Source organism: Nerophis ophidion, linkage group LG03 (genome assembly GCF_033978795.1).
Source record: "Nerophis ophidion isolate RoL-2023_Sa linkage group LG03, RoL_Noph_v1.0, whole genome shotgun sequence".
Classification (NCBI taxonomy): domain Eukaryota; kingdom Metazoa; phylum Chordata; class Actinopteri; order Syngnathiformes; family Syngnathidae; genus Nerophis; species Nerophis ophidion.
Genome location: NC_084613.1, coordinates 48,044,482 through 48,066,735, shown reverse-complemented (window position 1 = coordinate 48,066,735; position 22,254 = coordinate 48,044,482). Strand labels below are relative to the sequence as shown.

The window sequence follows — 22,254 nt, the reverse complement described above, 5'->3', positions numbered from 1 at the left end:
TCAGATGAAACAAAAATTGAGCTGGTGGGCCACAATACCCAGCAATATGTTTGGAGGAGAAAAGGTGAGGCCTTTAATCCCACAAACACCATGCCTACCATCAAGCATGGTGGTTGTAGTATTAGCTCTAAATGGGATAATGAAAAAGGAGGATTAACTCCAAATTCTTCAGGACAACCTAAAATAATCAGCCTGGAGGTTGAGTCTTGGGCGCAGTTGGGTGTTCCAACAGGACAATGACCCCAAACACACGTTAAAACAGGTAAAGGAATGGCTAAATCAGATTAGAATTAAAGTTTTAGAATGGCCTTCCCAAAGTCCTGACTTAAACGTGTGGACAATGCTGAAGAACCAAGTCCATGTCACAAAACAAATTTAGCTGAACTGCACCAATTTTGTCAAGAGGAGTGATCAAAAATTCAACCAGAAGCTTGTAGATGGCAACCAAAATCTCCTTATTGCAGTGAAACTTGCCAAGGGACATGTAACCAAATATTAACATTGCTGTTTGTATACTTTTGCCCCAGCAGATTTGGTCACATTTTCAGTAGAGCCATAATAAATTCTAAAAAGAACCAAACTTCATGAAAGTTTTTGTGACAAACAAGCATGTGCTCCAATCACTCTGTATATACTATATATATCTATACTGTACATATATATGTGTATGTATATGTGTATATATATATATATATATACACACACATATATATGCATACTGTGTATATATATATATATATATATATATATATATATATATATATATATATATATATATATATATATGAGTAGCTTTATATAATAAGTAGCTTTAGTAAATACATATTTTAACAAAAACATATAGTTATATTAAGGCTCATAGATGCAGGACTGGGCATTGCTATTTTTGTACAGTAGTGTCTCACTTAACAATCTTAACTGGTTCTGTGAAGGAGATCTTAACTCAAAACATTTGTATATCAAATCAATATGGCCCTTCATTCCTGTGGTTGGAAATAAAAAGGTTTAAGCTATGAGTTACTGATGTTTTGTGAAAATCTTACAGGATTTGCTGTGACAGTTCTATGCCAACTAATGTGGGGTGGGGGGGATGCTTGTTATTTACATTTTTGCTTGCAATATATACTACAACAATTAGTTGAGAGACAGTTCTTATCTCAAAACTTAGTTGTGGAACTCCTTAATTGAGGTGCCACTGTGTAGGCAGAATTTTATTTTCAAATTACTTGTAGATTATATTAGATCATGCAGTGTGTACCTAATGACCTCTTCTGGGATGATTGAGTTTCCAAATGTCTCATTCCCAGATGGCAAGCTCAAGAAGAAGGAGACAATTTAGAGGTGAGAGGTTGAACATTCTTGGGTTAATGTGCTCTGAAGTGCTAAGTTTCAACAAATGTGACTTTTTTGTAGACTTCAGAGACACTACTGGAGGAATTCTTGGAGGAACTTGATGCCCTCACAGATACTGAGGCAAAAGAGCAGAAAGATCAGAATTCCCATAGATCCACAGGTTCTATGGCTTCCTTGAGAGCAGACACCCCATTGCAGCAAAAAGCCGAAGCGTCAGCCCCTCTGGCTTCGGAGAAGAGAGTCCGCTTCTCCGAAGAGCTAATCCAGAGGGCTCGAACAAAGCAAAACATAGGCTCTCAGGATCTTGCCAACTGCGAATCAAGTCCGAGCTCCTTGAAAGCTTCTCGGCAGAAAAAAATCAAGCATGAAACGGCACGGCAGCGTCTGGAAAGTGCCAAGAAGGATGAAGGTAGTCCTGGTCAGCAGAAGGCCTCTGAAAGTGAATGTACTAAAAAAGACATCAATACCGCCGCGGGCGCATGCTGCCCCCCTGCCGAGAAGGCCTGTGCTTCTCTACTGGAGACTTCTGTCCAGCCTGTGGAGCTCGCCAAGTGCAACACAATCACAGGTACTGGACACAACATTAGGTACACCTGCGCACGTCTAAGATATCCCACATCATCGAATATCTCAATTTAAGTTAAGCTTTCATTTTACAAATATATTTGCTTACATTTGAATTTAATTTTTTTTATAACTGATAATAGTTTTAATTAAAAAAAAATAAAAAAAAACATATATATAGTTTTATATGTTATGGGTATTTTGTTTCCTTACTGTACCCAACACGAACTGATGATTATGACCTACCATTATATCTCCGATATTTACATTAAACAGAAAGAGGAACAGAACAGAAAAGTGTACGTAAAAAACACACATAGGGGCAGTTGATGTCATTGTTTGATTCACATATTTGGCCAGAGCAGACTTTTGGCAGAAACACTCAATGTGGTTGTTCAGGGCCACAAGATTATGGCAACCGCTGATCATCACCCTGGTTGTACTGTGCAGATGTTTTTTGTTCTATTGTGAGGGACTGAATTGCCTCATGGATTAAATTATACTATGTTTTTGATACATTTCTATTTAGCAGTGAGTCAACATGACCTTTGTAACAGTTTTAGTTTTCAGTTTGGTGGCATTTGTTCATCTTAAACATCCATTAATATTCCAACACATTTACCCTCGCATGTTAAGAGCATCTTTCCCTTCCAAAAGCTAAACCTAGTAACTCACTTCTAGCTGATTCTGAGAAAACAAAGGAAAACCAATCTATCTTGATGCTGTCTTACAAAGATTTACAAAGTCATCAAACGTATAGATGTTTTCTTGAGCTTTCATTTTCTTGCTGATTGAGCCATGGATTGAATCTGCTCTCATGAATGTGTGCCCTTTCCCAAGATATTTTATCACAATCTCGGGTGGGCCCTATTCTGCGTTTGCACATTGGGCAAGAGCCGTGTACAGCGTCCAGTTTTTATTTTGACCTCCACAGTTATCTGCCCAAAAGAGTATGCAAGGGGAAGAATCAAGAACAATACATTTAATGAAGGTGCTTGCACAACCTGGGCCAATCTTCCAAATATCCCCTCGTGCCATAATATCACATAATCAGGTTGACCGTGGGCCCCCATTCGTGCAAATGTCTCATTAAAGACATTAAGGCAACTGACAAAGAAGCGTCGATTGGTCCCTTGAGATACTAAGTTTTTCTGTTGTATCTACGCGGTTATGTGGTAGTTGCTAGGTCCTGCCATGCGTGTAACAGCTTACTTACGGAACAAATTACCATATGGCATACACTAATGTAAAGCACATCACGTAGGAACTCCAAAATTATTATCAGCTCAGTTTTGACCAAAATTGAGTTACTGGGTTTTGGCTTTGGACGGGAGATCTGTGAACTGTTGAAGGCGATTTACAACAGTAATTTTTGTTTGTTAAAGGAGTAACAATGAGAATTACATACTAAACAATACAAATATCATCACACATCAACATCTCTGTCATCATGTCATGTAAATGCTGCCTCTTTGCTAGGTCAGAATTGCAAAGGGAAATATGTTCTTAAATGCCTTATTCTGGACAACGCAGCGTCATTTGTAGGAAATGGTTGAATTTGCTGGCCCTGCGATGAGGTGGCGACTTGTCCAGGGTGTACGACACCTTCCGCCCGATTGTAGCTGAAATAAGCGCCAGCGCCCCCCAAAGGGAATGAGCGGAAGAAAATAGATGGGTGGATGGATGGGTTGAATTTGCGTGATTTGGCGCGATTGCGACATCCTAGAGCCTCAGAAAAAACTTGTCTGTACCACCATAGTGACCAACATTAAAATACAGTAGCATAGTTGGCCTTATTATTGAATGAAATAAGTTTGAATGAAATAAGTTTATTTCGGTCATATAATCAATCAACCATTTTGTGTGATCAGTTTAACAGTACAGGTTATACATATCAAAAATCATACACATAGACACACAAAAGAAAATAAAAGGATTGACCGAAAAAGGAATAGGCTGAAGCCAAAGCTTATATTTGCCTATCCTACTGTATATCTTCACTTAAAATTAATTGCCTGGAACAGCAACGTGCCTTGTATTTAATTATTGATTAAATACAAGGCACAGGTTTTATTTAACAAGTATTTTTTATATTTTTGGCCACTGTATTATTACACAGTTTGAACAGTAACAATGTTGTCTATAGGAAAATAAATTATTTGGTGTACCACTACCACGGTGTAGTGTTGTAACTATACCAATATTTTGGTACTGGTACCGGTATTAAAAATATTTTGATACTTTTTGGTACTTTTGTCATTATAGGCTTTATTTTAACAAAAAATCTTGGGTGCATTAAACATATATTTCTTATTGCAGTTAAATCCTTAATTAAAATAGTGAACATACTACACAACTTGTCTTTTAGTAGTAAGTAAACAAACAAAGACTCCTAATTAGTCTGCTGACATATTGTATCATTTATCATTCTGTTATTTTGTCCACATTATTAAGGACAAGTGTTAGAAAATCAATTATTAATCTACTTGTTCATTTACTGTTAATATTTGTGTACTTTCTCTTTTAACATGTTCTATCTACACTTCTGTTAAAATGTGATAATCACTTATTCTTCTGTTGTCTGATACTTTACATTAGTTTTGGATAATACCACAAATTTGGGTATCAATCTGATCCCAAGTAGTTACAGGATCATACATTGGTTATATTCAAAGTACTCATGTGTCCAGGGACATATTTCCTGAGTTTATAAACATAATATACATTTTACAAAAACGAAAAAAGATGTTGTGATGCCCAAAAATATTGACGTAATCATAGTAGTATCGACTAGATACGGGCCTGTACTTGATATCATTACAGTGGATGTTTGGTATGGATCCACCCGTGGCGTTTGTTTACATTTTGACGTCGGTGAGCTAGAATAGAATATAATAGAATAAAAGGGACTTTTTTGTCTTTATATGTGCATATAATGAGATTAAGGACTCCAACTTAAGCTCCGGTAGTGGGAACAAATATGGGGTAAAAATAAATTACACAAGAAGTAATAAAGAAAATACTAACATTTAAAATAAACAGACTACTATCCAATAAAAATAATAAGCAATCCTGTACAATATACGAAACACTATAGAAATACAAAATACTATATAATATACAGAACAAGACAAGAGTACCGGAGTAATAAATATCGGACATATTGCACAAGAAGGGTAATATTGCACAGTAGGGTATTAGGGTAGGATATTGTATAGGGGTGAATTATTATTATAAGTTAGAGTTCAAGATGGTGACAGCTCTGGGAAGGAAGCTGTCTCTGAGCCTGTTTGTTCTGGCTCTGATGCACCTGTAGCGCCTGTCCGATGGTAGCAGGTCGAACAGGTGGAAGCCAGGGTGTGTGCTTGGTGATGCTTTTTGCTCTGTTGAGCCAACGGGAGTTGTGTAAATCCTTCAGTGAGGGCAGGGGGCAGCCGATGATTTTTTGCCTAGACTTTATGACCCTCTGAATCGCCCGTTTGTCTGCTTCAGTGCAGCTGGCGTACCACACTGTTATGCAGTATGTCAGCAAGCTCTCGATGTGTATAGTGTAGTGTAGCTACGGTGTGTAGTGAAGCATGTTTGGATATTCCTCGTCCTGCCGGGATGATACTTGTAAGAAACTCACTTTATTTGTCGCCATGGAGACCAGGATTAGTGATTTAGAAGTCGCTAAAACACTGCCGACTGCGGATGGACGTTAGCCGCTAGCTAGCTAGCCATGTCTTAAAGTACCACTTCCTGACGGCGTTTCAGTGTTGTAACTTTACCCTTATCGTTAGTTTTTAAGCCAAAATGCGTCCGTTCTCCCTTTTCTGCCTACACACTGTCTGCTTGTGAGTACTCTGCGATTGTGTGCCGCCGAACATGATCGTCTGCTTATAAAACCAGCAATGACACGACGTGACTTCGACGTGGGACATTTCAGAGGCAATATAGTATCGAAAACAATTCATTAGTATCGCTGTACTATACTAATACCGGTATACTGTACAACCCTACCACAGTGTGTGAATCCCTGTCCTATAGAGGCTGAATATTGATACTTGATTAATCACAGAGGAGTAGAACACCTTATATGTTGTGTGTATTCTCATTGTTTGATTATTTATTGTGCATTAAGCATCTACAATCCATCCCGCCAAAATGTTGAGTAGGTCACCTTACTTACAAATGAAGTGGCCTCTGAATGCATGTTAGGCCAATTGAGTCATGTCACGGTGCAAGTTTTAACTCACACCAACATTTCCCTCTGACAGAGGAACTTATCGACTCGCGCGTGTGTGTGTTGGGCATGGAATCAGGAGAAGCACACGCGACACGCTCGAGCAGCAGCAGCATCAGCGACAAGGTCAGTGTGAGGTGGAGGCAGAGGGCCGGGAGGGATCGATAGATGTGTAAATGGACTGATGGGAAGTGCAAATAGATAATGATGTTAAATAGATGATGAAGACTGTGTGTGTGTGTGTGTGTGTGTTTGCGTGTGCGTGTGTGTGTGTCTATGAATGGCAGCTGTGTGATATCCAATTTCAGTTGAAGTATATTCACCACCCTTGGGGGCCTGTTGTAGTGCAGTAGAAATTGTCTCATGAGAAAATCCCTTCATCTCATCCACCACTGCTTGAAATGCGCATGTAGCAAAGTGAGCTGCTTGGATTACCATATATGTGATGAAGGGGAAAAGTAATCATCATTTTTTTTGTTCTGCTTGTTATTTTTGCAGGCAAGAGAGAACGGGAAGATTGTTTGACACCGTCAGGAAGCAAATACTGAAAGACTCAGCAATTGTGTCGGAGACAGCATGCCACACCTGTTTCAGCCGGCATTTGGATGGCATTTGGGAGAGATGCTCCATCCGAGTATAAAAGCAAACGTGCTGACACATCATTTCCTGTGCGTTGGTGTGCATCTTGAATGTAGTATCGTGAATAGTTACATGTGTAGTGTGAAGGCTGCACGTGTAACATACAGGGGGATGTGGGGGCTTCAAATGAAGTGTCTGACATGGTCTATTTGTTCAGTGCCTGATTTTGCCTTTGGGGTGTTTTTTAGAAATGTCAAAAGGCTCAGTTTTGGTGAATGGACAATAATGAAAACTCGAGTTGAGTGTGCAGATTTGCACTCAGTGTAGAAAGCTATTAGCAGCTGCTTGCAGCATCAGTCGATGGCCTTATGTAACTCATACGTTCATACACATTCATCATTAATGGCATATGACATAATTTTTCTAACAATGCACTCAAATGTAAAACTAAACTACTGACATTTTTGTGGCATTTTCGCAAGCAGCTCTTTGATGCACGCCACTTTTGCTGCAGGGCATACTTAAGCCATTATGTATATTTAGTTGACTTAATCATGTGAGCCAACAAAAGAATATGTTAGCAATAGACGCACTTTCTGGCCTCTTGTTGGTATTCTTACGCACTTCAAAAATACTACTTTGCACATTTGTACGGTAAGATTCAAATCATACCTTCAAAACAAATATGTTTGCACTCGTGGTTTGTTTCTATGTCATTTACATGGCCAGTCCGTGGGTAGGACACTTGCCCAGTTGTTGAGTTCACCGCTGAGGAGTTGAGTGACTCATTTGATATGATGGAAATAAATGAACCATGTCCATGAGGGTTTTGTATGTTGATAGGGATTACAAGAAATGTTTAAAAAAAGCATCCTCATTGAGAATGTTGTGCCTTGTATTTTGGTTTTGTCAAATAAACATCGAACAATAGCAAATGTTTGCTTTTGCCTAACAATGCTTTTTGACGCTAAGTTTAAGTGATGCCACATTTTAAAGAAACACATTTGCGAACGGTAAAATGACCCCCATATTCATATGGGCTTAAATGTGCCTAGTACTAAAGTCCCTGCCTATGCCAAATGCTTTGGGTCAGAGTTCTTATCAGTAACAGGGAATAAACATGATACATTGTCAATGTTACAATGTATTATTTTGATCAACATCCAGGAGCCTCTGTACTGCATGTGGACGGCGTGGGAGAGTGGCGGTGCCAGCAACCAAAGTGGTTAGGGCCTTGCATGGCAGCTCCCGCCATCAGTGTGTGAACATGTGTGTGAATGGGTGAATGTGAAAATAGTATCAAAGCGCTATACAAGAATAACCCATTTACCATTTATGTGCATAGGCAGAATAGCTTGAATCCTTATGCTTGTCACACACTGCTGTGGGATGGCATTCATTCCTAAACCTGGTGCTGTTGAAATACATTTTCGTCAGGTGCCTTAGTATTGTGTGAACATCTGCCACAGTTGTCCGGAAACTTCTTAGTATTGTTCTCACACTGCTTTGGGATGCCATCCACTTCTCATCTAGAATGTATAAAGTCATCAACATTTCACCAACTACCTTTGGTATACACTTTTGAAAAGTATCTCTCCTTCAGTGTTATTTGAGTGATACTCCTGAGCCTGACCAAACTGTACTTGTCTTGGTTGAACGTCGTACTAGAGTTAAGAGTTGTGTAACCACAAGTAAAATGTTGCCATGCAATCTTCTTGCAGCTTCAACTATAGTTACATAAAAAAAAAAAAGTAAAATGTTTCAAATAGACTGAGGGATAACACTTTTAACACAAAATCGTAAATATAGTTTTATACAATGATACTACTGTAAGTTCAGAGGGAGGTTAGTTGTTTATAATATGGCAAGATGGCGGCGCCCGGACGGGCTGCGACACTGCGGTGCTCTTGCTAAAGATGGAACATTTGGCGGAAATGCCGGACAGTTCTGCAGACTTCATGGCTGGCTCGCATCGTGGTCACTCCGTGATCACGTACGACCGCCAGACACTTCTGGATATGGACATATCGGGCCGTTTTGGACTGATAGACGCGGGCGTGCTAAACATGCTAACTAGCATGGGGATACGTCGGCGGCTACATCCAGCGGCCTGTGAAGCAGCGGAGTCTAGTAGCAGCGGGGGCCGTCTACGGAGCAGACGCCAGCGGTGTGATCGGAAACGCGGATGTCGAGCGGGGCTAAAAACAAAGCAGAAGGCTAATCCCCACAGAACACCACTTCCCTCTACCCTGAAGACGGATTTAAATAAAGGATGCGAGACTACTGGTCTGGGTAAGGAGTCTGTTAAATTAGAACAAGTTTTTTCTGCTTTGAGTGTTTCAGAGTTGGACATGTGTTTTACTGAGGTGGCTAACTATGATGCGTGCAGTTTATCAAAGCAACAAACAAACAATCGGAAAATCCCCGTTACTGAGGAGGCTAACCATGATGCGTGCAGTTTATCAAAGCAACAATCAAACAATCGGAACATTCCCGTCGTATCAATTCCTAGATATGGTCGTAATTATACTGAATGCACTGGGCATAATAAACACAACATTATTAATATTGCTACTACGGATAATTTGATCAAAAATTCCCTAAAACAGCCCACTACCTATAATATAGGTTTTTTAAACATAAGATCATTGTCTCCCAAAACGTTGTTAGTTAATGATATCATCAGAGACAACAATCTTAACGTCATCGGTCTCAGTGAAACCTGGCTTAAACCAAACGACTTTTTTGCGCTAAATGAGGCATGTCCTCCTAACTTTACACATGCGCATATTGCCCGTCCGCTTAAAAGGGGTGGGGGGGTCGCACTAATATACAACGAAAACTTTAACCTTAGTCCTAACATAAATAATAAATATAAATCGTTTGAGGTGCTTACTATGAGGTCTGTCACACCGCTGCCTCTACACCTGGCTGTTATCTACCGCCCCCCAGGGCCCTGTTCGGACTTTATCAATGAATTCTCAGAGTTCGTTGCTGATCTAGTGACACACGCCGATAATATAATCATAATGGGGGACTTTAATATCCACATGAATACCCCATCGGACCCACCGTGCGTAGCGCTCCAGAGTATAATTGATAGCTGTGGTCTCACACAAATAATAAATGAACCCACGCATCGCAACGGTAATACGATAGACCTAGTGCTTGTCAGGGGTATCACCGCTTCCAAAGTTACGATACTCCCGTATACTAAAGTATTGTCCGATCATTACCTTATAAAATTCGAGGTCCAGACGCATGTTCGTCAAACTAATAATAATAATAACTGCTATAGCAGCCGCAACATTAATACGGCCACAACGACAACTCTTGCTGACCTACTGCCCTCGGTAATGGCACCATTCCCAAAGTATGTGGGCTCTATTGATAACCTCACTAACAACTTTAACGACGCCCTGCGCGAAACCATTGATAACATAGCACCGCTAAAGTTAAAAAAGGCTCCAAAAAAGCGCACCCCGTGGTTTACAGAAGAAACTAGAGCTCAGAAATTATTATGCAGAAAGCTGGAACGCAAATGGCGCACGACTAAACTTGAGGTGCACCATCAAGCATTTAGTGATGGTTTAATAACTTATAAACGCATGCTTACCTTAGCTAAAGCTAATTATTACTCAAATCTCATCCACCGTAATAAAAACGATCCTAAATTTTTGTTTAGTACGGTAGCATCACTAACCCAACAAGGGACTCCTTCCAGTAGCTCCACTCACTCAGCTGATGACTTTATGCAATTCTTTAGTAAGAAAATTGAAGTCATTAGAAAGGAGATTAAAGACAATGCGTCCCAGCTACAACGGGGTTCTATTAACACTGACACGATTGTATATACGGCGGATACTGCCCTCCAAAATAGTTTCTCTCGTTTTGAGGAAATAACATTAGAGGAATTGTTACAACGTGTAAATGGAATAAAACAAACAACATGTTTACTTGACCCTCTTCCTGGGAAACTGATCAAGGAGCTCTTTGTATTATTAGGTCCATCAGTGCTAAATATTATAAACTTATCACTTTCCTCGGGCACTGTTCCCCTAGCATTCAAAAAAGCGGTTATTCATCCTCTTCTTAAAAGACCTAACCTCGATCCTGACCTCATGGTAAACTACCGACCGGTGTCTCACCTTCCCTTTATTTCAAAAATCCTCGAAAAAATTGTTGCGGAGCAGTTAAATGAACACTTAGCGTCTAACAATCTATGTGAAACCTTTCAATCCGGTTTCAGGGCAAATCACTCGACGGAGACAGCCCTCGCAAAAATGACTAATGATCTATTGCTAACGATGGATTCTGATGCGTCATCTATGTTGCTGCTCCTCGATCTTAGCGCTGCTTTCGATACCGTCGATCATAATATTTTATTAGAACGTATCAAAACACGAATTGGTATGTCAGACTTAGCCCTGTCTTGGTTTAACTCTTATCTTACTGATAGGATGCAGTGTGTCTCCCATAACAATGTGACCTCGGACTACGTTAAGGTAACGTGTGGAGTTCCCCAGGGTTCGGTCCTTGGCCCTGCACTCTTCAGCATCTACATGCTGCCGCTAGGTGACATCATACGCAAATACGGTGTTAGCTTTCACTGTTATGCTGATGACACCCAACTCTACATGCCCCTAAAGCTGACCAACACGCCGGATTGTAGTCAGCTGGAGGCGTGTCTTAATGAAATTAAACAATGGATGTCCGCTAACTTTTTGCAACTCAACGCCAAAAAAACGGAAATGCTGATTATCGGTCCTGCTAGACACCGAACTCTATTTAATAATACAACTCTAACATTTGACAACCAAACAATTAAACAAGGCGACTCGGTAAAGAATCTGGGTATTATCTTCGACCCAACTCTCTCCTTTGAGGCACACATTAAAAGCGTTACTAAAACGGCCTTCTTTCATCTCCGTAATATCGCTAAAATTCGCTCCATTCTGTCCACTAAAGACGCTGAGATCATTATCCATGCGTTTGTTACGTCTCGCCTTGACTACTGCAACGTATTATTTTCGGGTCTCCCCATGTCTAGCATTAAAAGATTACAGTTGGTACAAAATGCGGCTGCTAGACTTTTGACAAGAACAAGAAAGTTTGATCACATTACGCCTGTACTGGCTCACCTGCACTGGCTTCCTGTGCACTTAAGATGTGACTTTAAGGTTTTACTACTTACGTATAAAATACTACACGGTCTAGCTCCATCCTATCTTGCCGATTGTATTGTACCATATGTCCCGGCAAGAAATCTGCGTTCAAAGGACTCCGGCTTGTTAGTGATTCCCAAAGCCCAAAAAAAGTCTGCGGGCTATAGAGCGTTTTCCGTTCGGGCTCCAGTACTCTGGAATGCCCTCCCGGTAACAGTTCGAGATGCCACCTCAGTAGAAGCATTTAAGTCTCACCTTAAAACTCATTTGTATACTGTAGCCTTTAAATAGACTCCCTTTTTAGACCAGTTGATCTGCTGTTTCTTTTCTTTTTCTTCTATGTCCCACTCTCCCCTGTGGAGGGGGTCCGGTCCGATCCGGTGGCCATGTACTGCTTGCCTGTGTATCGGCTGGGGACATCTCTGCGCTGCTGATCCGCCTCGACATCTCTGCGCTGCTGAGCCGCCTCCGCTTGGGATGGTTTCCTGCTGGCTCCGCTGTGAACGGGACTCTCGCTGCTGAGTTGGACCCGCTTTGGACTGGACTCTCGCGACTGTGTTGGATCCATTGTGGATTGAACATTCACAGTATCATGTTAGACCCGCTCGACATCCATTGCTTTCCTCCTCTCTAAGGTTCTCATAATCATTATTGTCACAGACGTCCCACTGGATCATTATTGTCACCGATGTCCTACTGGGTGTGAGTTTTCCTTGCCCTTATGTCGGCCTACCGAGGATGTCGTGGTGGTTTGTGCAGCCCTTTGAGACACTAGTGATTTAGGGCTATATAAGTAAACATTGATTGATTGATTGATTGATTATAATATTTTGTTTTAGAAGGGTTTTATACATCACTTTTTATTTGAAATATGACATTTTGAACATTGCATTCAAAACAAGGCTGCTATTCGCCTGCTGAGGCCTTCATAGTTGCTCTTGTACAAACCCTGTTTCCATGAGTTGGGAAATTGTGTTAGATGTAAATATGAACGGAATACAATGATTTGCAAATCCTTTTTAACCCATATTCAATTGAATGCACTACAAAGACAAGATATTTGATGTTCAAACTCATAAACTTTATTTTTTTTTGCAAATAGTAATTATCTTAGAATTTCATGGCTACAACACGTGCCAAAGTAGTTAGGAAAGGGCATATTCACCACTGTTTTACATCACCTTTTATTTTAACAACACTCAATAAACGTTTGGGAACTGTGGAAAGTAATTGTTGAAGGTTTGAAAGTGGAATTATTTCCCATTCTTGTTTTATGTAGAGCTTCAGTCATTCAACAGTCCGGAGTCTCCGCTGTCGTATTTTCCGCTTCATAATGCGCCACACAATTTTGATGGGAGACAGGTCTGGATTGCAGGCGGGCCAGGAAAGTACCCGCACTCTTTTTTTACGAAGCCATGCTGTTGTAACACTTGTCTTGCTGAAATAAGCAGGGGCGTCCATGATAACGTTGCTTGGATGACAACTTATGTTGCTCCAAAACCTGTATGTACCTTTCAGCATTAATGGTGCCTTCACAGATGTGTAAGTTACCCATGCCTTGGGCACTAATACACCCCCATACCATCACATACGCTGGCTTTTGAACTTTGCGCCTATAAAAATCCAAATGGTTATTTTCCTCTTTGTTCTGGAGGACACCACGTCCTCTGTTTCCAAATATAATTTGAAATGTGGACTCGTCAGACCACCGAACACATTTCCACTTTGCATCAGTCCATTTTAGGTGAGCTCGGGCCCAGCCAAGCCGGCAGCGTTTCAAGATATTGTTGATAAATGGGTGTGGCTTTGCATAGTAGAGTTTTAACTTGCACTTACAGATGTAGAGACCTTACTGTAGTTACTGACAGTGGTTTTATGAAGTGTTCCTGAGCCCATGTGGTGATATCCTTTACAGAATAATGTCAGTTTTTGATGCAGTACCGCCTGAGGGTTCAAAGGTCCGTAATATAATCGCCTACGTGCAGTGATTTCTCCAGATTCTCTGAACCTTTTGATGATTTTACGGACCATAGATGGTAAAATCCCTAAATTCCTTGCAATAGCTCGTTGAGGAATGTTCTTCTGAAACTGTTCAAAAATTTGCTTACAAAGTGGTGACCCTCGCCCCATCCTTGTTTGTGAATTACTTAGCATTTCACGGAAGCTACTTTTATACCCAATCATGGCACCCAACTGTTCCCAATTAGCCTGCACACCTGTGGGATGTTCCATATAATTGTTTGATGAGCATTCCTCAACTTTATCAGTATTTATTGCCACCTTTCCCAACTTCTTTGTCAAGTTTTGCTGGCATCAAATTCTAAAGTTAATGGTTATTTGCAAAAAATCAAATATGTTCTCTTTGTGGCATATTCAATTGAATATGGGTTGAAAATGATTTACAAATCATTGTATTCCTTTTATATTTACATCCAACACAATTTCCCAACTCATATGGAAACGGGGTTTGTTGTTGGAATGAGTGTGTCATTAGTATTGAAGAGATACCAATAAAATACAATGGTACCTCGGTTTTCTTTTGTAATCCGTCCCAAAGGTCACATGAATACCCAATTGTACTAAAGCCAATTATTTTTTTCTCATTGAAAATAATATACATCCAATTAATATGTACCAGACACCCAAAAATATAGTTTTTCAGGCAGAAAACAATTCAAAGTGCACATAAAATATTACTAAAACAGATAAACATTAAAAATCAGGTATGCCCCATGCGACCCGACCTCGGATAAGCAGAAGAAGATGGATGGATGGATGGATGGTATACCTTTTTTCAAGTGTCTTTTTGGGGAAGAGGGAAGACCCACAAAGTGTTGTTTTTTGCATCTTTTTTTGAAACAATGATTATTTTCCAGGTGTGCTAAATACAAAGTTACTAACACACAGGATTATTTGTTTTTTTCACCTGCAGTGTTTGATCATACGACAACCAAGATGGTAGACAAAAAAAGGGGCAGAGTGTTGGCAACATTTTTGTCGAAAACCGAATCCAATGAAAAGTAAAGCTTATTAAATGAAGGTACCACTGCAGCAGTCATTTCTAAACACCATCATTTTCTTGTACAGTGGTACCTCAATTTACAAGTACCTTAATTCAAGAGTAATTTGGGATTAGGCCTGTCTCTCAGCTTTTGTTATGTTTTACGTTGTGAGCAAAATTTGATGTTACAAGCATTTTCACCGCCAGTTGAAATAATATTTGCCACTGGTTTGTGCCATTTCAAAAATTAAGAGTTAATATATTTTTACATGTTGTTGTTTGTTCCTTCTTCCTATTACACAAGAAACAAACATATGTTCTAATAAACAGTTGACGTGTACTTTTGAGCGCCACTTTGAGATGGACACAATCCCGCCTTCCAACCATCAACCTCTACCTTTTCCTTATAAAATGATGCAGCAAATCTATGAATTTATGAAATGAAAAAATAGTTTTCATATTACACCAACAGAGACCTTGTGAAGGTGTGTTTTTTGTGCTATGGCGCCATCTGTTGGACGTGTTTGCTCACTGCAGATGCTGGGGGTTAATAATGTACTTCTTTTTTTTTTGGCATTGAACCAGAAGTAAAGCTGTCCATAGCATTTATGTTCAAACGTATTCTTCATTAATCACTCCAAGCAAGGTTTGTAAGTTTTACAATATAACTAAAACAATTCATAATTACTAAAGAGTCCCGTGTGTTATGTCTGTAGGAGTGTTTCACTTAGGTAACAGCAACTTTATGAAATAACGTACTCAAAAGCCTCAGGTCCTGACTCTAAACATCACCTGCCCGTCTAGCTGGATCAGGCCATAGTATCTCATCCACATCCATACTTGCCAACCCTCCCGGATTTTCCGGAGACTCCCGAAATTCAGCGCCTCTCCCGAAAACCTCCCGGGACAAATTTTCTCCCAAAAATCTACCCAAATTCAGGCGGAGCTGGAGGCCACGCCCCCTCAGCTCCAGACCTGACTCGAGCTTGTGACCCTCTTAAACAGGACAATACTGCCATCTACTGTACATAGAACAGAATGTAAATATATTCTACATTTAAGTGCGGTCAAGGAACATGCATTAGGGAGTCTGTTCAGAAGCCCACAGTAAAGAGACGTAACTTCATCACGCCTGGTTATTGAGTCCAACCATATATATTACACCATCGACAAGCAAAATGAAGAAATACGCTTGCAAGTTCCAGAACGATTGGAAACAAGAATTTCAGTTTATCCAGGAGACTTCGAAAGGGAAGGGGTATGTTGCCTGTAAATTTTGTAGAACAGACTTCTCCATTGAACACGGCGGCCGAACGGATATTCAGCCATGAACGGTCAGCGAAGCACAAAGCGTCCGCAGCGCAGCATCGTTCACAACCCAGTATTATGGGCCACCTCGCAAAATGGAGACCCGATGGTGTAACTTCTGCTGAGACAAAGATGGCTATGCTGATAGCTGGAAGCAACATCCCGTTCTCATTTGCGGATGTCTACAACAAATCTGTGAAGGATGTTCCCGGATTCGGAGATCGCTCGCCAGTACGCATATGGCAGAACAAAGGTTACTCAAATAGTGAAAGGTAAGTGTTGTTGTTGTTTTTTTTTGTTTTTTTTTTTACCAGCAAGCACAGTACAGTTAGTAGAACAACTGTGTTTTTATTACTGTGTATTTGATAGGTGATGTCGAAAATTCAAGTATTTATTTTATTTATATATATAATAAAATAAATATATATAAAGGTAGAATTCACTGAAAGTCAAGTATTTCATAAATATATATATATGAATTATTCGAGTTGGGGAATTATACGCCACCCCTCTTAAACACGCCCCGCCCCAACCACGGCTCCGCCCCATGCCCGACCACGCCCCCCCCACCCCCCACCTCCCAAAATCGGAGGTCTCAAGGTTGGCAAGTATCTCCACATCACATGAGCAAGTTTGGAAGGTGTGTGTACAGCGTTGTGTGTAATATTTAGAACAAACTGTGAAGCAGAGTCTATGCCTAATGTTAGGCAAATCTGCAAAGTGGTTTTGCTCCCTGTGTGTAGACTTTGTTAACTGTGTGAATATTAAAAATGTTGTGTGTAAGCAAATGGAAAAAACTGTAACATGATTTGCTTGGATAGAAAATGCAAGCCTGTACTGTTCCAGTTTTGTCTGGTGGGTCACTCATTGCACAATTTGCCCTAATACAAGTGGACTATAAAAACAAACAAGGATTGTCACTGACACCCAAAAACAAAACCTTTTGAGCTTTCCTGCATGGTTGAAGCGATGCAGGGGTAGCAGAAATGTGGAGCACATTGCAGCATGGTCAATTCACGCCTTTCCGCCTCGGCCCACTGCGTCCACTTTTCATGTTGGCTTTGATTAATTTCGGATGAGCTCTCTGCAGAGCTGCTGTATTGGAAAGTGCTGCCTCTTATCCCTGCAGGTGGAACCTCCCATAGGTGCGACTATTTTAATTATCTCCTCCCAAGGCGGTCACCATGGCAGCCTTCTGTCTCAGGGGGTCGTCACTGGCCTGTCACTCGCGTCAAAGCGTGCAGGCTTTTGTTTCAAGAGGAGCTCTTCTCTTAAAACACACATTTACTTAGCGCTCTACTCCGGGTGCACTTTGGTGCAAAGTAAGCCAATCGCTTCCAGGCTATGACGCAATTCACTGCAGTGGGGGTGTTAATATCATGGAAATAAGTCCTGTAGGCTGTTTGAGGACTGAAGTGCAGTGTAGGATTGTGTTAGCTGCACTCAACACAGAGAAGCCTGCTGAGAAAACGGTTCAAAGTTTGCTCAACGCTAATCAGTGTTTATGCATTTAAGTCTCATCTTAAAACTCATTTGTATACTCTAGCCTTTAAATAGACCTCCTTTTTAGACCAGTTGATCTGCCGCTTCTTTTCTTTCTCCTATGTCCCCCCCTCCCTTGTGGAGGGGGTCCGGTCCGATGACCATGGATGAAGTACTGACTGTCCAGAGTCGAGACCCAGGATGGACCGCTCGTCGGGACCCAGGATGGACCGCTCGCCTGTATCGGTTGGGGACATCTCTACGCTGCTGATCCGCTTCAGATGGTTTCCTGTGGACGGGACTCTCGCTGCTGTCTTGGAGCCACTATGGATTGAACTTTCACAGTATCATGTTGGACCCGCTCGACATCCATTGCTTTCGGTCCCCTAGAGGGGGGGGGTTGCCCACATCTGAGGTCCTCTCCAAGGTTTCTCATAGTCAGCATTGTCGCTGGCGTCCCACTGAATGTGAATTCTCCCTGCCCACTGGGTGTGAGTTTTCCTTGCCCTTTTGTGGGTTCTTCCGAGGATGTTGTAGTCGTAATGATTTGTGCAGTCCTTTGAGACATTTGTGATTTGGGGCTATATAAATAAACATTGATTGATTGATTGATGCTAAAAAAAATATATACATACATGTATATCACACGTCCATGTTATGAATTAACGCTCCACATGTTGTCACAAATCCCAAAGCTGTTTTACATACAGCGAGGTAACGGTTGGACGCTCTCGAGGTGTTTCATTACAGCACATGGATGTATTTTAAGTGGATCCCAGTGCTGTGTTGACCCTGACAGACCCTCACACAGGAGCACTGACGGTCCCCACTGAGCATGTGCGTCATCCCCGGAACCCGCCAGGATGTAGCAACTAGACATTGATGTTATCTTGAGAGCGTAAACAAATCTCTAATGTGGTGGACATTTTTACAATGCATTATATATTTTGTGTATTCTCTTCTGTTTAAACACGACAACTTTAGATTTAAGGTCCCCTATGATGATACATTGATTTTAACGATGTTCTAACTGGCTGATGTGTCCCTAGAGCATGTTTTCTGGCCACCAGATGGTTGTGTTTTCATTATGTCATGAACAAAAAAAACCTCCTTCTTATAGACATGATTCACCTCTGACCCGTCCATAGCTAAATGAGCCCATCCATTTTTGTAAAAAACAAAGCACAGGCTTTGCTACACATCCTAAAATAAAGCCTGAATATATCTCTACCAACAATCTGTCAGTTTTCTTTTGGAAAATAAACTAACTTGGCATTATGTTGCTGTTAAAAAGTGACTGTAATGCTCGAACTGTACCTAACATAGCAGAGCTAGTGTTGCGAACGTCCTCCTGTCCCACTCCCTAATAATTGATGTTACAGCACCTTTGACAAGTGTGCCATGACAGCATATACTGGATGAGAAAAGTGGATGCTTAAAAAGGCAGGCTTCTCTGCACATCTTAAATGAAGCGTGGCGCCTGGATCTCTGCCAACTCGTCGGCAGGAGATTGTTTTATTTATCTTATCAATCGTAGCGTGATGTTGTGTTGCTATGTGACTGTAATGTTAGCATAGAAGCTAACATAGCTCATGCTGCTAATATTTAAAAGGGTTGTACTTAGGGTTGGGTATCGTTTGAATTCGAACGATTCCGATTCCGATTCTTTGTTTCGATTCCGATTCCTGACGGTTCTCGATTCCGATTCTTCTTGTACCATGCCGGGATCAATGTGTTTGACAGGTAGTCCTTGGAAGATGGTATGTATTTTGGGTTGAGAGTTTTCACCATATCCCTGCAAACATAAACAAACATGTAATGTTGATGTTACTGTTTAGCCCAGTATCAATTAGCTTAGCTCTAACGTTATTGCTTAACTGTTGGAGATTCCACCTCTGAAAAGGGATGCAGTCTTTTGACTATGTGTGCAGTGACCTTTCTGTGGCACTCTTCCGTCTGCGGCACCGACATCTTCCCCATTTCCGCTACGGTGAACGGAGTACGCTGAGCACATCGCGGAGCCTGGCTAGCAGGTTGTAAATTGTCTATGAAAAAATACGCGGGCTAATTTGTTATCTGCCTCAACGTTGGCGCTAAAAACACATTATTTATTGCATATGTATTGTTTTACTTACCGCAGTGCAGTCACCGAGGTGCCAGGCTGGGTGTCGGAACCGGAGCCAGAGGAAGAGGCAGAGGAGGACGGTCGGCGCAGCGCTTCAAAAACGGGACACGCATTTATTTGTACTCCATGAACTCGGAGGTGCTTCATCATGTTCGACGTGCACCCTCCTAAACACGAGACAGTCCTGTCGCAAGTGTTACATTTCGCCGATATTTAATTTTTTTTAGTAAAATAAAGCCACACTTTCGACCGCCGACGCCCGCTATCCATGCTTTACTGACTCGCCCGGCTACATAGGCTCGGCTATGCTAACACTTCGGGCGGTGGGCGGTTCTTCGTTGGTGTTCAGCGGCTTCTTCTTCCGGTCGGCGGACTTATTCTTTTTTCTGGTCGGCGGACTGGGTATCGAAACTAGGACTCGAAATTTAAAGGGGAACATTATCACAATTTCAAAAGGGTTAAAAACAATAAAAATCAGTTCCCAGTGGCTTGTTGTATTTTTTGAAGTTTTTTTCAAAATTTTACGAGTCTCGGAATATCCCTAAATAAAGCTATAAAGTGCCTTATTTTCGGCTCTCCGCGAAGACACTGGCCATTTCCCTGTGACATCACACAGTGCTGCCAATCTAAACAAACAATGGGAATACCACAGTAAGATATAGTGAGATTAGCTCGGATTCAAACTCGGATTTCAGCGATTTAAGCGATTCAACAGATTACGCATGTATTGAAACAGATGGTTGGAGTATGAAAATATTGAAGAAGAAACTGAAGCTATTGAGCGAATAGCTATTGACGCTATTCATAGCCATGGCATGGCCGAATAGCTGCGTTAGCATCGCCGGTAAAATGTGCGGACCAAACGATCAGGACTTTCGCATCTTGTGACACTGGAGCAACTTAAATCCGTCGATTGGTAAGTGTTTTTTTCGCATTAAATGTGGGTGGAAGGAAACGTAATATAGTTGCAAATGCATCTACAGGTTATCCATACATCTCTGTTCCATGTCTGCTTTAGCACCGCCGGTAAATAGCATGTTAGCATCAATTAGCATAGCATATTAGCATCGATTAGCTGGCAGTCAACATCAACAAAACTCCCCTTTGTGATTTCGTTGACTATCGTTGCAAATGCATCTGCAGGTTATCCATACATCTCTGTGCCATATCTGCCTTAGCATCGCCGGTAAAATGTGGAGACACTCTGGCACATTCAATGGGGGTCTGGCGGCAGGCACTTTCGCATCTTCGGGCCAGTGGTGCAACTTGAATCCCTCCCTGTTAGTGTTGTTACACCCTCCGACAACACACCGTCGAGGCATGATGTCTCCAAGGTTCCCAAAAATAGTCAAAAAAACGGAAAATAACAGAGCTGAGGCCCGGTGTTTGTAATGTGTTGAAAATGAAAATGGTGGGTGTGTTACCTCGGCGACATCACATTCTGACGTCATCGCCTCCAGCGCGATAAACAGAAAGGCGTTTAATTCGCCAAAATTCACCCTTTTAGAGTTCGGAAATCGGTTAAAAAAATAGATGGTCTTTTTTCTGCACCATCAAGGTATATATTGACGCTTACATAGGTCTGGTGATAATGTTCCCCTTTAAACTTTTGAACGATTCTGACAGAATCTTAAAGTTAGTCCCGGTTCCAATCGATACTCGATACTCGATACCCAACCCAAGTTATACTTGTATAGCGCTTTTCTACCTTCAAAGTACTCAAAGCGCTTTTGACACTATTTCCACATTCACCTATTCACACACACATTCACACACTAATGGCGGGAGCTGCTGTCAGGCTTGTCCCTGACAGTTTGGCTGTGTTTTAGTTTTTCCTCTGCGTTTGTCTTTGTTTCCTGTCAGCGCTTTCATTTTGTCTTTATTTCCTGCTTGTCCCTCTGAGTGCTGTGTCCCCTCAGCTGTGGCTGATTGGCACCTGGCCACACCTGGTGTCAATCAGACAGCCACTATATAGACCTGCTTTCTCCTCCAGTCAGTGCTGGATTATTGTCCCTCCTACCGGTTGTTTGTCGTTACCACTTGTCATTGTCGATGTCAGTGCGGTAAACTGTTCCTGTTAGTTGCTATAGCTATTTACTGTTTGCTGTCTCCTAGCTCCTTGTTTGGTATTTTCTTGTTAGCCGTTAGCGATTCCCAGTTTTTCTGTTTTCTGGTTCCTGTTTCCAGTTTTCCTGTCTCCTAGTTCTTGGTTTGTGTTCTACATTTATTTTGAACATTAAATTATGTGTTCTTGCTCAATGCCTGCCGCCTTCTCTGTATCTCGGGGTTCGTCACCAACCCAATGTGACAGCTGCCATGCAAGGTGCTAACCATGACCCATCAGGAGCAACGGTTAAGTGTCTTGGTCTAGGACACAACGGACATGACGAGGTTGGTAGAAGGTGGGGATCGAACCAGGAACCCTCAGGTGGCTGGCACGGCCATTCTACCA

The 22,254-nt window shown here is 41.4% G+C and overlaps 2 protein-coding genes across 10 annotated transcripts in view; one reads left to right on the top strand and one right to left on the bottom strand.

The window, feature by feature from the left end:
• Nucleotides 1-7,656, top strand: part of LOC133549724 (coiled-coil domain-containing protein 9B) — a 62,737-nt gene extending 55,081 nt beyond the window's left edge. For all 4 annotated transcript variants that reach the window (XM_061895440.1, XM_061895441.1, XM_061895442.1 and 1 more), the window contains exons 11-14: nt 1,308-1,341; nt 1,414-1,921; nt 6,177-6,268; nt 6,641-7,656. In XM_061895440.1, coding sequence (XP_061751424.1) covers nt 1,308-1,341; nt 1,414-1,921; nt 6,177-6,268; nt 6,641-6,667 — 661 coding nt within the window. In that variant the 3' untranslated portion in view covers nt 6,668-7,656. The remainder of the gene's footprint in view (nt 1-1,307; nt 1,342-1,413; nt 1,922-6,176; nt 6,269-6,640) is intronic.
• Nucleotides 1-22,254, bottom strand: part of LOC133549726 (putative transmembrane protein INAFM2) — a 118,137-nt gene that overhangs the window by 76,412 nt on the left and 19,471 nt on the right. The window lies entirely within an intron of this gene.